We start from the raw sequence: 13,774 nt of genomic DNA, 5'->3' as shown, positions 1-13,774 counted from the left end.
TCCCAGTGCATCCCAGTGCATCCCAGTCCATCCTAGTGCATTGCAGTGCACTCCCAGCCCATCCCAGTCCATTGTGGTGCACTCCCAGTGCATCCCAGTGCATCCCAGTTCATTCCAGTCCATCCAGGTGCACTCCCAATGCATCCCAGTCCATCCCAGTGTACTCCGAGTGCACTCCCAGTTCATTCCAGTTCATCCCAGTCCATCCAGGTGCACTCCCAGTGCACTCCAAGCCGTTCAGGTGCACTCCCAGTTCATTCCAGTTCATTCCAGTCCATCCAGGTGCACTCCCAGTGCACTCCCAGTGCACTCTCAATCCATTCCAGTGCACTCCCAGTCCATCCCAGTGCACCCCAGTCCATGCAGGTGCACTCCAGTCCATCCCAGTGTGCTCCCAGTCCATCCAGGTGCACTCCCAGTGCACTCCCAGTCCATCCCAGTGCACTCCCAGTTCATTCCAGTCCATCCAGGTGCACTCCCAATGCATCCCAGTCCATCCCAGTGTACTCCGAGTGCACTCCCAGTTCATTCCAGTTCATCCCAGTCCATCCAGGTGCACTCCCAGTGCATCCCAGTTCATTCCAGTTCATTGTGGTGCACTCCCAGTGCACTCCCAGTTCATCCCAGTGCATCCCAGTGCACCCCAGTCCATCCAGATGCACTCCCAGTGCACTACCAGTGCATTCCAATCCATCCAGGCGCACTCCCAGTGCACTCCCAGTCCATCCCAGTGCACTCCCAGTCATCCCAGTGCATCCCAGTGCATCCCAGTCCATCCTAGTGCATTGCAGTGCACTCCCAGTCCATCCCAGTCCATTGTGGTGCACTCCCAGTGCATCCCAGTGCATCCCAGTCCATTCCAGTCCATGCAGGTGCACTCCCAGTGCACTCCAGTCCATTGTGGTGCACTCCCAGTGCATCCCAGTCCATCCCAGTGCACTCCCAGTCCATCCCAGTCCATTGTGATGCACTCCCAGTGCACTCCAGTCCATCCCAGTGCATCGCAGTGCACTCCCAGTCCACCCCGGTGCACTCCCAGTGCACTCCCAGTCCATCCCAAGCGAGGGGGGCTGTGGGGAGAGAGGAGAGAGGCGGGGGGGGAGGGGAAGGGGGAGGGAGGTCCCGAAAACGGCGCGGGGAAATGCAAAGGGAGCGGCCAGAGGGGTTAAATGGGGCTGGAGACCACCCGGACCCCCAGATCCATCACCCAGAGGGGTTAATGAGGGCTGGAGACCACCCGGACCCCCAGACCCACCAGCCAGAGGGGTTAATGGGGGCTGGAGACCACCCGGACCCCCAGATCCATCACCCAGAACCCCAAATCCACCACCCAGAGGGGTTAAATGGGGCTGGAGACCACCCGGAACCCCAGATCCACCAGCCAGAGGGGTTAATGGGGGCTGGAGACCACCCGGACCCCCAGATCCACCAGCCAGAACCCCAAATCCATCACCTAGACCCCCAGACCTATTACCCAGAGGGGTTAAAACGGATTGGAGACCACCCAGAACCCCAAATCCACCAGCCAGAGGGGTTAACAGGGGCTGGAGACCACCCGGACCCCCAGATCCACCCTCCAGACCCCCAAATCCACCAGCCAGAGGAGTTAATGGGGCTGGAGACCACCCAGACCCCCAAATCCATCACTCAGACCCCCAGACCCACCACCCAGACCCCCAAATCCACCACCCAGAGGGAGTTAAAGGGGGCTGGAGACCACTCAAAATGGGTTAATGGGAGTTGGATTATGGGATAATGGGGTTTGAGACCACCCAGACCCCCAGACCCACCACCCAGGGGGTTAAAAGGGGTTGCAGACCACCCAGAACCAAAGATCCACCACCCAGAGGGGTTAATGCGGGTTGGAGACCCCCAAAATGGGTTAAAGGGGGTTGGAGACCCCCCCAGACCCCCCAACTGAGCCCCCACCATGGGTCAATGGGGTTGGAGACCCCCAGAATGGGTTAAAGGGGTTGGGGACCCCCCAGACCCCCAGGCCCCATGGCAAGGGCCCACAGGAGGAGGAGGAGGAGGAGGAGGAGGAAGAAAAGGCTGAGGATGGCGAGGATGGCGAGGATGAAGATGAGAAGGATGAAGGTGGTGAGGATGGCGAGGATGAGGATGGTGAGGATGAAGGTGAGTGTTTGTACTGGTGCACTCCCAGTTCATCCTCATTGTTTCCTGTTCATTCTGGTGCAATCCCAGTTCAACCCAGTCCATCCCAGTTTGTCCTGGTGCACTCCCAGTTCATGCTCCTCCATCCCAGTTCATCCCGGTGCATTCCCAGTGCATCCCAGTCCATGCCAGTCCATTGTGGTGCACTCCCAGTCCAGCCCAGTGCGCTCCAGTCCATCTTGGTGTGCTCCCAGTTCATTCTGGTGCACTCCCAGTCCATTCCAGTCCATCCCAGTTCATTCCAGTCCATCCCAGTGCACTCCCAGTGCATCCCAGTCCATCCCAGTGCACTCCCAGTGCATCCCAGTCCATTGTGGTGCACTCCCAGTGCATCCCAGTCCATTGTGGTGCACTCCCAGTCCATCCCAGTGCACCCCAGTCCATTCCAGTTCACTCCAATCCATGCAGGTGCACTCCCAGTGCATCCCAGTCCATCCCAGTGCACTCCCAGTGCATCCCAGTGCACTCTCACTCCATCCCAGTTCATTCCAGTTCATTCCAATCCATCCAGGCGCACTCCCAGTGCACCCCAGTTCATCCCAGTGCATGCCAGTCCATTGTGGTGCACTCCCAGTTCATCCCAGTCCATCCAGGTGCACTCCCAGTGCACTCCAAGCCGTTCAGGTGCACTCCCAGTTCATTCCAGTTCATTCCAGTCCATCCAGGTGCACTCCCAATGCATCCCAGTCCATCCCAGTGTACTCCGAGTGCACTCCCAGTTCATTCCAGTTCATCCCAGTCCATCCAGGTGCACTCCCAGTGCATCCCAGTTCATTCCAGTTCATTGTGGTGCACTCCCAGTGCACTCCCAGTTCATCCCAGTGCATCCCAGTGCACCCCAGTCCATCCAGATGCACTCCCAGTGCACTACCAGTGCATTCCAATCCATCCAGGCGCACTCCCAGTGCACTCCCAGTCCATCCCAGTGCATCCCAGTCCTTTGTGGTGCACTCCCAGTGCATTGTGGTGCACTCCCAGTCCATCCCAGTGCACTCCAGTCCATCCCAGTGCATCCCAGTGCATCCCAGTCCATCCTAGTGCATTGCAGTGCACTCCCAGTCCATCCCAGTCCATTGTGGTGCACTCCCAGTGCATCCCAGTGCACTCTCACTCCATCCCAGTTCATTCCAGTTCATTCCAATCCATCCAGGCGCACTCCCAGTGCACCCCAGTTCATCCCAGTGCATGCCAGTCCATTGTGGTGCACTCCCAGTGCATCCCAGTGCATCCCAGTCCATGGGAACCTCAGCGCGGGCGGCGCGGCGGCGCCGGCCTCCTCGCCGCGCAGCTCGCGCCGGTAGAAGTAGGAGAAGTTGGAGACGATGACGGGCACGGGCAGCGAGATGGTGAGCACGCCGGCGATGGCGCACAGCGAGCCCACCAGCTTGCCGCCCACCGTCACCGGCGCCATGTCCCCGTAGCCCACCGTGGTCATGGTGACCACCGCCCACCAGAAGGCCTGCGGGATGGACGTGAAGGCCGTGGCGGCGTCCTCGGCCTCGGCGAAGTAGACGGCGCTGGAGAAGAGCACGACGCCGATGAGGAGGAAGAAGATGAGCAGGCCCAGCTCGCGCATGCTGGCCTTGAGCGTCTGGCCCAGGATCTGCAGGCCGGTGGAGTGGCGCGACAGCTTGAAGACGCGGAAGACGCGCACCAGGCGGATGACGCGCAGCACGGCCAGCGACATGGCGGGCTGGCCGATGCCGCGCTGCCGCGCCAGCTCCGTGCCCAGCGCGATGAAGTAGGGCGCGATGGCCGCCAGGTCGATGAGGTTCATGGCGCTGCGGAAGAAGGCCGCCTTGCTGGGGCTGGCCACCAGGCGCACCAGCAGCTCCAGCGAGAACCAGCAGATGCAGACGGTCTCCACCAGGAAGAAGGGGTCGGTCAGGCCGGAGCGGTGGTGACAATGACACCAAAGGACAATGAAGATGATGAAGATGAAGATGGTGACAATGGCACCGAAGATCATGAGGATCATGAGGATGAGGATGATGACAGTGACACTGATGATGAGGATGACGAGGATGGAGATGGTGATGACGCCAAAGATGATGAGGATGACGAGGATGGTGCCAACACTGAAGACCATGAGGATGATGAGAACGGTGACAATGACGCCAAGGACGATGAGGATGATGAGGATGATGACAGTGACAATGGCACTGAAAATGATGAGGATGACGAGGATGAGGATGGTGACAACAACACCAGAGATGATGATGATGATGAGTAGGGTGACAACGACACAGAAGATAAAGAGGATGGTGACAATGACACCAAAGATGACAAGGATGATGAGGATGAGGAAGGTGACAACACCACCAGAGATGATGAGGATGACAAGTAGGGTAACAATGACACAGAGGATGATGAGGATGATGAGGATGGTGACAATGACACCAAATATCAGGAGGATGATGAGGATGAGGATGGTGACAATGACAACAGAGAAGACGAGGATGATGCGTAGGGTGACGATGACACTGAAGATGATGTGGATGATGAAGATGATGAGGATGATGAGTAGGGTGACTATGACACTGAAGATGAAGAGGATGGTGACAGTAACACTGAAGATGATGAGGATGATGAGGATGAGGATGGTGACAATGACACCAGAGATGGTGAGGACGATGAGGATGATGAGTAGAGAGACAACAACACCAGAGATGATGAGGATGAGGATGAGGATGATGAGTAAGGTGACAACGACACAGAGAGGGCAGCCTGGGCGAGGAGCGGGCGCCCCGCGGCCCGGGGGGACACCGGCGGGGAGGCTCGGCAGAGTTGGGGGCAGAACGAGAGGTTTTGGGGTTTTTAAAGAGCTTTTGGACTCTTGGGGGTCCAAGAAGACGTTACCCAAGTTCAGGGGACCCCTAAATTCTTGGGGGTCCCAATGGGATCCTGAAGATTTGGGGGAACTCTGAAGTTTTGGGAGACCCCTAAAATATTGGGGGTCTATGACGTTGGAGGAACCTTGAGGTTCTTCAGTGTTGGGGACACAAGAGGTTTTGGGGTTTTTAAAGAGCTTTTTAAGTCTTGGGGCTCCAAGAAGACCTTACAAGGTGAGGAGACCCCTAAATTCTGAAGATTTGGGGAACCCCTAAAATATTTGGGTTCCTAAAGATTTGAGGAACCCTGAAATCTTGGGGGTCTACAGTGTTGGGGGAACCTCAAGGTTCTTCAGAGTTGGGGGCAGACCAAGAGGTTTTGGGGTTTTTAGGAACTTTTTAACTCTTGGGGGTCCGAGAAGACCTTACCCAAGTTGAGGGGACCCCTAAATTCTTGGGGGTCCCAATGGGATCCTGAAGATTTGAGGAACCCCTAAAATATTTGGGGTCTACGAGGCTGGAGGAACCTCGAGGGGGGGGGAGGGGAGGGGGTGTCGCCCCTCCCCCACGGCAGCAGAGCGGGGACCCCCCGGGTTGGGGGAGGGGTTGGTGTCACCGTGGTTGTCATGGCAACGGGGCGGGGCGTCACGTGGGGAGGTGTGAGGGAGGGGATGGGGGCGTGGCCTGCCGGTTGCCGTGGCAACGGGAGGGGATATTGGGGGGTTATTTTATTATTTTATTTTATTTTATCTTATTTTATTTTATTTTATTATTTATTTTATTTTACTTTATTCTATTTCATTTTATTTTATTTTTTTATTTTATATTACTTTATTTTATTTTATTTTATCTTGTTCATTTTAACTAATTTTATTTTATCTCTTTTACTTTTTTTTGTTTCATTTTATTTTACTAATTTTATTTTATTTTATTTCCCTCCCCCCCCGGTTGCCATGGAAACCACCCCGGTTGCTACCGGGGGGAGCCAGCCTGGTTGCCATGGCAACGAGGCGGGCTGTTCCCCCCCCCCCGTTGCTATGGCGGGAGGGGGACACAGAGGATGCCCTCGTTGCCATGGAAACCGCTCGCCTGGTAACGAGGCCCCGCCCACGTTGCCATGGCGGCGGCGGGAGGCGTGGCTACGTCATTGCTCCGCTCTGACCACGCCTCCTCACCCGGCCACGCCCCTAGCAACGCCTAACCAAGCCACGCCCCTAGCAACGCCTCGCTTTCGGCCCCGCCCCCGCCCCGCCCCTCGGCCGTTACCGGCCCCTCCCCGCCGCTCGGTCCCAGGTGGGTTTTTGGGTTCCAGGTGGGTTTTTGACGGGTCCCAGGAAGGTTTTGGGGGGTCTCAGGTGGATTTTGGGGGGTCCCAGGTGGGTTTTTGAGGGGTCCCAGGTGGGTTTTTGGGTTCCAGGTGGGTTTTTGACGGGTCCCAGGAAGGTTTTGGGGGGTCTCAGGTGGATTTTGGGGGGTCCCAGGTGGGTTTTTGGGTCTGGGGGGGATCCGCTGTGGGGTGAAGTGGCTGCAGTGAGGGCAGAATTTTGGGATTTTCGGATGGGGGGGTTTGGGGTGATCTCGGGGGGTCCTGACCCAGCCTGTGCCCCCCCCAGAGCCCCCCAAGATGACGCAGTTCCTGCCCCCCAACCTTCTGGCCCTCTTTGCCCCCCGGGACCCCATCCCGTACCTGCCCCCCCTGGAGAAGTTACCCCACGAGAAGCACCACAACCAGGGTGGGGGGGGTCCGGGAAGGTTTTGGGGGTCTGGGGGTGTCCAGGGTGGGATTTTGGGGGTCTGGGCGTGGCTGGTGTGGGGTGAGAGGGGCCCAGGAAGATTTTTGGGGGGTTCTAGGTGGGGTTTTGGGGGTCTGAAATGGGTCTGGGGCTGTCCAGAGGGGTCCAGAGGGGATTTTGGGGGTCTGGGGGTGTCCAGGGTGGGCCCCGCCGACGCGCGCCGAGACGCGCGAGGAGCGCATGGAGCGCAAGGTACGTCCTGAACCCCCCCAAAACGGGGGGCAAACCCCCCCAAAACTGGGTGCAGCCCCCCCCAAAGGGGGCTCAGCCCCTTCCTCACCAGGCTGGGGGCGCTGGGGGGGTCCCCAAAACTGGCACCGAGGGGGTGTTGCCCCCTAAATTCCAGCTCGTCCCCAATGCAGGACTTGGTTCATCCCCCTGGGTTTTAGGGGATCCTCCTGGGTTGTGCTCCCCCTCCACTGCTGGGGGTTTTTGGGGTCCCCTCTGGATTTTGGGGGGCTGTGGGTTGGGGACTCCCTGAGGTCACCCCAACCCCCATTTTTTGGTCATTTTCCCCATTTTTTCCCCCAAACAGCGGCGGGAGAAGATCGAGAGAAGGCAGCAGGAGGTGGAGTCCGAGCTCAAGCTCTGTAAGTTGGGGGGGCTCCCGTGGGGCTGGGGGGGGTCCCGTGGGCCTGGGGGGGTCCCCCCTTTTCCTCTGACCCCCCCTTTTTCCTCTTTTCCCCCAGGGGACCCCCACAACGACCCTAACGCTCAAGGAGATGCCTTCAAAACCCTGTTCGTGGCCAGAGTGGTGAGTGCTGGGGGGAGGAAATGGGGTCCCCCCCCGAATTTGGGGGGACTCCCGCCCATTTTTGGGGTTTCCCCAGGTCCTTGAGGGTCTTTTCTCAATCTTTGGGGTTCCCCAATCCATGGGGTCGCCCTTAATTTTGGGTTCTCCCCCAAATCCATGAGGTTTCTTTATCTTTGGAGCTCTGTGGAGCTCCCCCTTAATCTGTGGGGTTCCTTTCAATCTTTGGGGTCTCCTCCAGATTTTTGGGGTTTTCCCCAATCTTTGGGATCCCCCAGTCCTTGGGAACTCCCCCCAATTTTGGGGTCACCCTTCTTCACTTCTTCCCAGAATTACGACACGACGGAGTCGAAGCTGCGCCGAGAGTTTGAGGTTTACGGCCCCATCAAGAGGGTGAGTGGGGGGGTCACCCAAAAAATGCCCCCCAACCACCCTGTGCTGTCCGGGGAGGGTCACACCTGTCCCCAAATCCATATTTTGGGGTGTCACACCTGTCCCCAAATCCATATTTTGGGGTGTCACACCTGTCCCCTGACACCTGGAGACGTACCTGGAGTGCAACCACATTTCTGTGACCCCCCAGACGTCCCCATGACCGCTGCCCCAGGGGGGTCACAGCTGTGTGTCCCCCCCTATTTTTGGGGTCCCCCACCTGTCCCTCACCTGTCCCCACCCGTCCCTCACCTGCAGATCTACATGGTGTACAACAAGCGCTCGGGGAAGCCACGTGGCTACGCCTTCATCGAGTACGAGCACGAGCGGGACATGCACTGTGAGTACCCCCAGACCCCGCCCCGGGACCCCCCAAAATCCCCCAGCCCCCCCACTCCGCGTGTCTGACCCCCCACTCACACCTGGGGGGCCCCGTGGTCCCCCCGGGCCGGGCGCCAGGTAAGTACCGGGGCGGGGCGTGCGAGCGACTGAGCGGTGGCCAAAGCTACTGTGCAGGTGGTCAAGATACAGGTGGACAAAGGTTCAGGTGGCCAAGACTACCAGTGGTCAAGATACAGGTGGCCAAAGCTACTGGTGGTCAAGATACAGGTGGACAAGGGTTCAGGTGGTCGAGATACAAGTGGCCAAGGCTACTGGTAGCCAAAGGTTCAGGTGGTCAAGGTACAGGTGGCCAAACCCCGGGCCGGGCGCCAGGTAAGTACCGGGGCGGGGCGTGCGAGCGACTGAGCGGTGGCCGAAGCTACTGTGCAGGGGGTCAAGATACAGGTGGACAAAGGTTCAGGTGGCCAAGACTACCAGTGGTCAAGATACAGGTGGCCAAAGCTACTGGTGGTCAAGATACAGGTGGACAAGGGTTCAGGTGGTCAAAGGTTCAGGTGGCCAAGGCTACTGGTGGCCAAGGGATCAGGTGGTCAAGATACAAGTGGCCAAGGCTACTGGTGGCCAAGGGATCAGGTGGTCAAGATAGAGGTGACCAAGGGTTCAGGTGGTCAAGATACAGGTGGCCAAGGCTACCAGTGGTCAAGGTCACAAGTGGAAAAAGCTCAGGTGGCCAAACTCGAGGTGGACAGGGCTGCCAGTGGTCAAGGGCACAGGTGGCCAAGGTGTAGGTGGCCACATTGGCAGGTGATCAGGGCTCCACGTGGACAGGGCTCCAGGTGATCCAGTTTTAGGTAGCCAAGGCTACCGACGGCCCAGCTAACGAGGCTGCAGGTGGCCAGGCTCTAGGTGAGCAGGGCTGCAGGTGACCAGAGTACCGGTCACTGCTCACGGCAGGCGGTGGCCGAGGCTGTGGCCAAGGCACAGGGACAGGCGGTGGCCGAGGTTATGGCTAGTCAAGGTACGAGCAGGGCCACAGTCGGTGGCCACGACTGCCCGTGGTGGCCAAAGCAGAGGCAGAGCCACAGTCGGTGGCCACGGCTCCAGGCAGCCGAGGCCGTGGCTGGCCAATGGGGTGGTTGGCCAAGGCTACGGGGGGCTACTTAGAGGCAACCAAGGCTGCTGGTAGCCAAGCTACAGTTGGCCAGTGGCACTGTTGGCCGTCTACAATTAGTCAAGGCCACCATTGGCCAAGATTCCAGGTAGCCAAACTACAGGCAGCCAAGGCTGTGGTTGGCAAAGGTTGTGGTTGGCCAAGGCTCCCATTGACCAAGGCTACAGTTGGTTGACCAAGGCAATGGTTGACCAAGGCTACAGTTGGCCAAGGCTACCGTTGACCAAGTCTCCCATTGGCCAAGGCTATGGTTGACCAAGGCTCCAGTTGGCCAAGGCTATGGTTGACCAAGTCTCCCATTGGCCAAGGCAATGGTTGACCAAGGCTCTAGTTGGCCAAGGCTATGGTTGACCAAGGCTCCAGTTGGCCAAGGCTCCGGTTGGCCAAGGCTCTGGTTGGCCAAGGCTATGGTTGGACAAGGCTCTGGTTGGTTGGCCAAGGCTCCAGGTAACCAAACTGCAGGCAACCAAGGCTACTGTTGGCCAAGAGTTCGGTTAGCCAAAATACAGGGAAACGAGACCACAATTGGCCAAGGGTATCGCTGACCAAGGCTTCAGTTGGCCATGGCTGTGGGTAGAGCTACCATTGGCCAAGTCTCCAGTTGGCCAATCACCTGTTGGCCAACGTTCTGTTTGTCAAGGCTGCCATTGGCCAGCCGCCTGTTGGTCAAGTGTCCAGCTGTCTGAGCTTATGGGTGGAGCTCCCATTGGTCAACCTTCCATTGGCCAACCACCCATTGGCCAAGTGTCCAAGTTGGCCAAGCCTATGGGTGAAGCACCCATTGGTCAACCTTCCATTGGCCAACCACCCATTGGTCAAGTGTCCAGCTGTCTGAGCCTATGGGTGAAGCTCCCATTGGTCAACCTTCCATTGGCCAACCACCCATTGGTCAAGTGTCCAGCTGGCCAAGCCTATGGGTAGAGCTCCCATTGGTCAGCGGTCCCGTTGGTCAACCTTCCATTGGTCAATCTTCCATTGGTCAAGTGTCCAGCTGGCCAAGCCTGTGGGTGGAGCTCCCATTGGTCAGCTGTCCCATTGGTCAACCTTCCATTGGCCAACCACCATTGGTCAAGTGTCTAGCTGGCCAAGCCTGTGGATAGAGCTCCCATTGGTCAGCTGTCCCATTGGTCAACCTTCCATTGGCCAACCACCCAAGTTGGCTGAGCCTATGGGTAGACCTCAGTCAACCTTCCATGGGCCAAGCGCCCAAGTTGGCCGAGCCTACGGGTAGACCTCCCATTGGTCAGCCTTTCATTGGCCAACCACCCATTGGTCAAGCGTCCAAGCTGGCTGGTTGGCCGAGCCTATGGGTAGAGCTCATATTGGTCAACCTTCCATTGAGGTCATCCCACCTTCAGTTGACGTTGACCAATCTTCCATTGAGGTCGTCCAACCTTCAGTTGACGTTGACCAACCTTCCATTGAGGTTGTCCAGCCTTCAGTTGACATTGACCAACCTTCCATTGAGGTTGGCCAGCCTTCAGTTGACGTTGGTCAATCTTCCATTGAGGTTGACTAGCCATCCATTGAGTTGGCCAACCTTCCGTTGACGTTGACCAATTTTCCATTGAGTTTGACTAGCCTTCCGTTGAGTTGGCCAATCTCCCGTTGACGTTGACCAATCTTCCATTGAGTTGGCCAACCTTCCGTTGACGTTGACCAATCTTCCATTGAGGTTGGCCAGCCTTCCATTGAGTTGGCCAATCTCCCGTTGACGTTGACCAATCTTTTTTGACGTTGGTCAATCTTCCATTGAGGTTGACTAGCCATCCATTGAGTTGGCCAACCTTCCGTTGACGTTGACCAATTTTCCATTGAGTTTGACTAGCCTTCCGTTGAGTTGGCCAATCTCCCGTTGACGTTGACCAATCTTCCATTGAGTTGGCCAACCTTCCATTGAGGTTGGCCAACGTGCAGTTGGCCGAGTCCATCGTGCGGCGGGCGCGTCGTGCCGGCGCCGCTCTCTCTCTGTCTCTCTGTGTCCCTGCGCCCCTCGGAGCGGGGCTTCCGGGGTGTCCCCGTTCCAAGGTGTCCCGGTTCTGGGGTGTCCCAGTTCTGGGGTGTCCCGGTTCTGGGGTGTCCCCATTCCGGGCTGTCCCCATTCCAGGGGTGCCAGCTCTGGGGTGTCCTGGTTCTGGGGGTGCCAGCTCTGAGGTGTCCCCGTTCTGGGCTGTCCCCATTCTGGGCTGTCCCCATTGCAGTCTGTCCCCATTCTGGGGGTGTCCCTGCTCTGGGGGTGTCCCTGCTCTGGGGGTGTCCCTGCTCCGGGGCTGTCCCCATTCTGGGACTGTCCCCATTTGGGGGTGTCCCCATCCGGCTCTGGGGGTGTCCCAGTTCTGGGTCTCGCCATTCCGGGGGTGTCCCCAATCTGGGTGTCCCCATTCCAGGGGTGTCAGCTCTGGGGGTGTCCCCACTCTGGGGGTGTCCCCATTCTGGGAGTGCCAGCTCCGGGGATGTCCCCATTTGGCTCTGGGGGTGTCCCAGTTCTGGGGATCCCCATTCCGGGGCTGTCCCCATTTGGGGGTGTCCCCATTTGGCTCCGGGGGTGTCCCCACTCTGGGTGTCCCCATTCCGGGGTTGTCCCCATTCGTTCCGGGGGTGTCCCTGCTCTGGCTGTCCCCACTTCGGGAGTGCCAGCTCCGGGGGTGTCCCCATCTGGGGCTGTCCCCACTCTGGGGGTGTCCCCGCTCTGGGGGTGTCCCCATTCCGGGGGTGTCCCCATTCCGGGGGTGTCCCTATTTGGGGGTGTCCCCATCATCTCTGGGGTGTCCCCATTCCAGGGGTGTCCCCATTTGGGGGTGTCCCCATCGTCTCTGGGGTGTCCCCATTCCGGGGGTGTCACCATTCTGGGGGTGTCCCCATCTGGGGCTGTCCCCGCTCTGGGGGTGTCCCCGCTCTGGGGGTGTCCCCATTTGGGGGTGTCCCCATTCCGGGGGTGTCCCCATCTGGGGCTGTCCCCATTCGCTCTGGGGGTGGGGGTGTCCCCATCAGGGGGTGTCCCCATCGTCTCTGGGGTGTCCCCATTCCGGGGGTGTCCCCATTCCGGGGGTGTCCCCATCTGGGGGTGTCCCCATTCCGGGGGTGTCCCCATTTGGGGGTGTCCCCATCGTCTCTGGGGGTGTCCCCATCAGGGGGTGTCCCCATCTGGGGGTGTCCCCATTTGGGGGTGTCCCCATTCGCTCCGGGGGTGTCCCCATTCCAGGGGTGTCCCCATTCGCTCTGGGGGTGTCCCTATCGGCTCCAGGGGTGTCCCCACTCTGGGTGTCCCTATTTGGGGGTGTCCCCACCGGCTCCGGGGCTGTCTCTGCTCCGGGGGTGTCCCCATTCCGGGGGTGTCCCCACCGGCTCCGGGGGTGTCCCCGCTCTGGGTGTCCCCGCTCTGGGTGTCCCCATTCCAGGGGTGTCCCCATCCGGGGGTGTCCCCATTCCGGGGGTGTCCCCACCGGCTCCGGGGGTGTCCCCGCTCTGGGTGTCCCCGCTCTGGGTGTCCCCATTCCAGGGGTGTCCCCATCCGGGGGTGTCCCCATTCCGGGGGTGTCCCCACCGGCTCCGGGGGTGTCCCCGCTCTGGGTGTCCCCGCTCTGGGTGTCCCCATTCCAGGGGTGTCCCCATCCGGGGGTGTCCCCATTCCGGGGGTGTCCCCACCGGCTCCGGGGGTGTCCCCGCTCTGGGTGTCCCCGCTCTGGGTGTCCCCATTCCAGGGGTGTCCCCATCCGGGGGTGTCCCCATTCCGGGGGTGTCCCCATCCGGGGCTGTCCCCGCTCTGGGTGTCCCCATTCCGGGGGTGTCCCCCTTCGCTCCGGGGGTGCCGTCTCCGCGCGGGGGGGTCGGTGGCCGGCCAGCGCGGGGCCGCAATTAACGCCTGTGTTTTGTTGTCACTGCAGCCACCTTTGAGATGGCTTTTGCCACTGCTGGCTTGCAGCTGATCCTAGTGCTCCCCCCTCCACACCTCAGTGTATGGTTGGTATAAGGGTTTGTATCCTGGTAAGACCTTGGTACCCCCCCCCGCCCCCAAAACACCCCCCACGCCGGGCTGGGGGGGGCTGGGGGGAGCGCTGACCCCCCCCGGGCCCCCCCACCCCGAGGGCAGCTCAGCAGGTTGGTTGGTTTTTATTTTTTTGGGGGGGTGGGATTTGGGGGGGAGACCCCTCTGCTCGCAGCCGGGCCGGGCCGGGCTGGGGGCAGCAGGGTTGGACCCCCCCCCAAAATTTTTATCCACCCCACCCTTAATTTAGGAGACCCCCCCCCCCCGGGGTTTTTTTTTTGGGGGGGGGCTGCG

General features: G+C 59.4%; 2 protein-coding genes across 2 annotated transcripts in view; both read left to right on the top strand.

Moving 5' to 3' along the window:
* The window catches only part of LOC120510400 (pollen-specific leucine-rich repeat extensin-like protein 3), a 4,459-nt gene extending 1,246 nt beyond the window's left edge, over positions 1-3,213 (top strand). The window contains exons 3-6 of the mRNA XM_039726201.1: positions 193-298; positions 910-1,059; positions 2,769-2,840; positions 3,204-3,213. Coding sequence (XP_039582135.1) covers positions 193-298; positions 910-1,059; positions 2,769-2,840; positions 3,204-3,213 — 338 coding nt within the window. The remainder of the gene's footprint in view (positions 1-192; positions 299-909; positions 1,060-2,768; positions 2,841-3,203) is intronic.
* A 3,417-nt stretch (positions 3,214-6,630) lies between these two features.
* SNRNP70 (small nuclear ribonucleoprotein U1 subunit 70) lies at positions 6,631-13,615 on the top strand. Its single transcript, XM_039726202.1, has 7 exons — positions 6,631-6,739; positions 6,939-6,991; positions 7,335-7,389; positions 7,489-7,553; positions 7,881-7,943; positions 8,241-8,322; positions 13,380-13,615. The coding sequence occupies exons 1-7, from the start codon at positions 6,631-6,633 to the stop codon at positions 13,463-13,465; spliced, it is 513 nt and encodes a 170-aa protein (XP_039582136.1). The 3' UTR covers positions 13,466-13,615.
* Positions 13,616-13,774: the final 159 nt, after the last annotated feature.

The sequence above is a fragment of the Passer montanus genome, unplaced genomic scaffold, assembly GCF_014805655.1.
Source record: "Passer montanus isolate IOZ18808 unplaced genomic scaffold, ASM1480565v1 scaffold575, whole genome shotgun sequence".
Lineage (NCBI taxonomy): Eukaryota > Metazoa > Chordata > Aves > Passeriformes > Passeridae > Passer > Passer montanus.
This window is presented reverse-complemented; position numbering and strand designations above follow the sequence as displayed.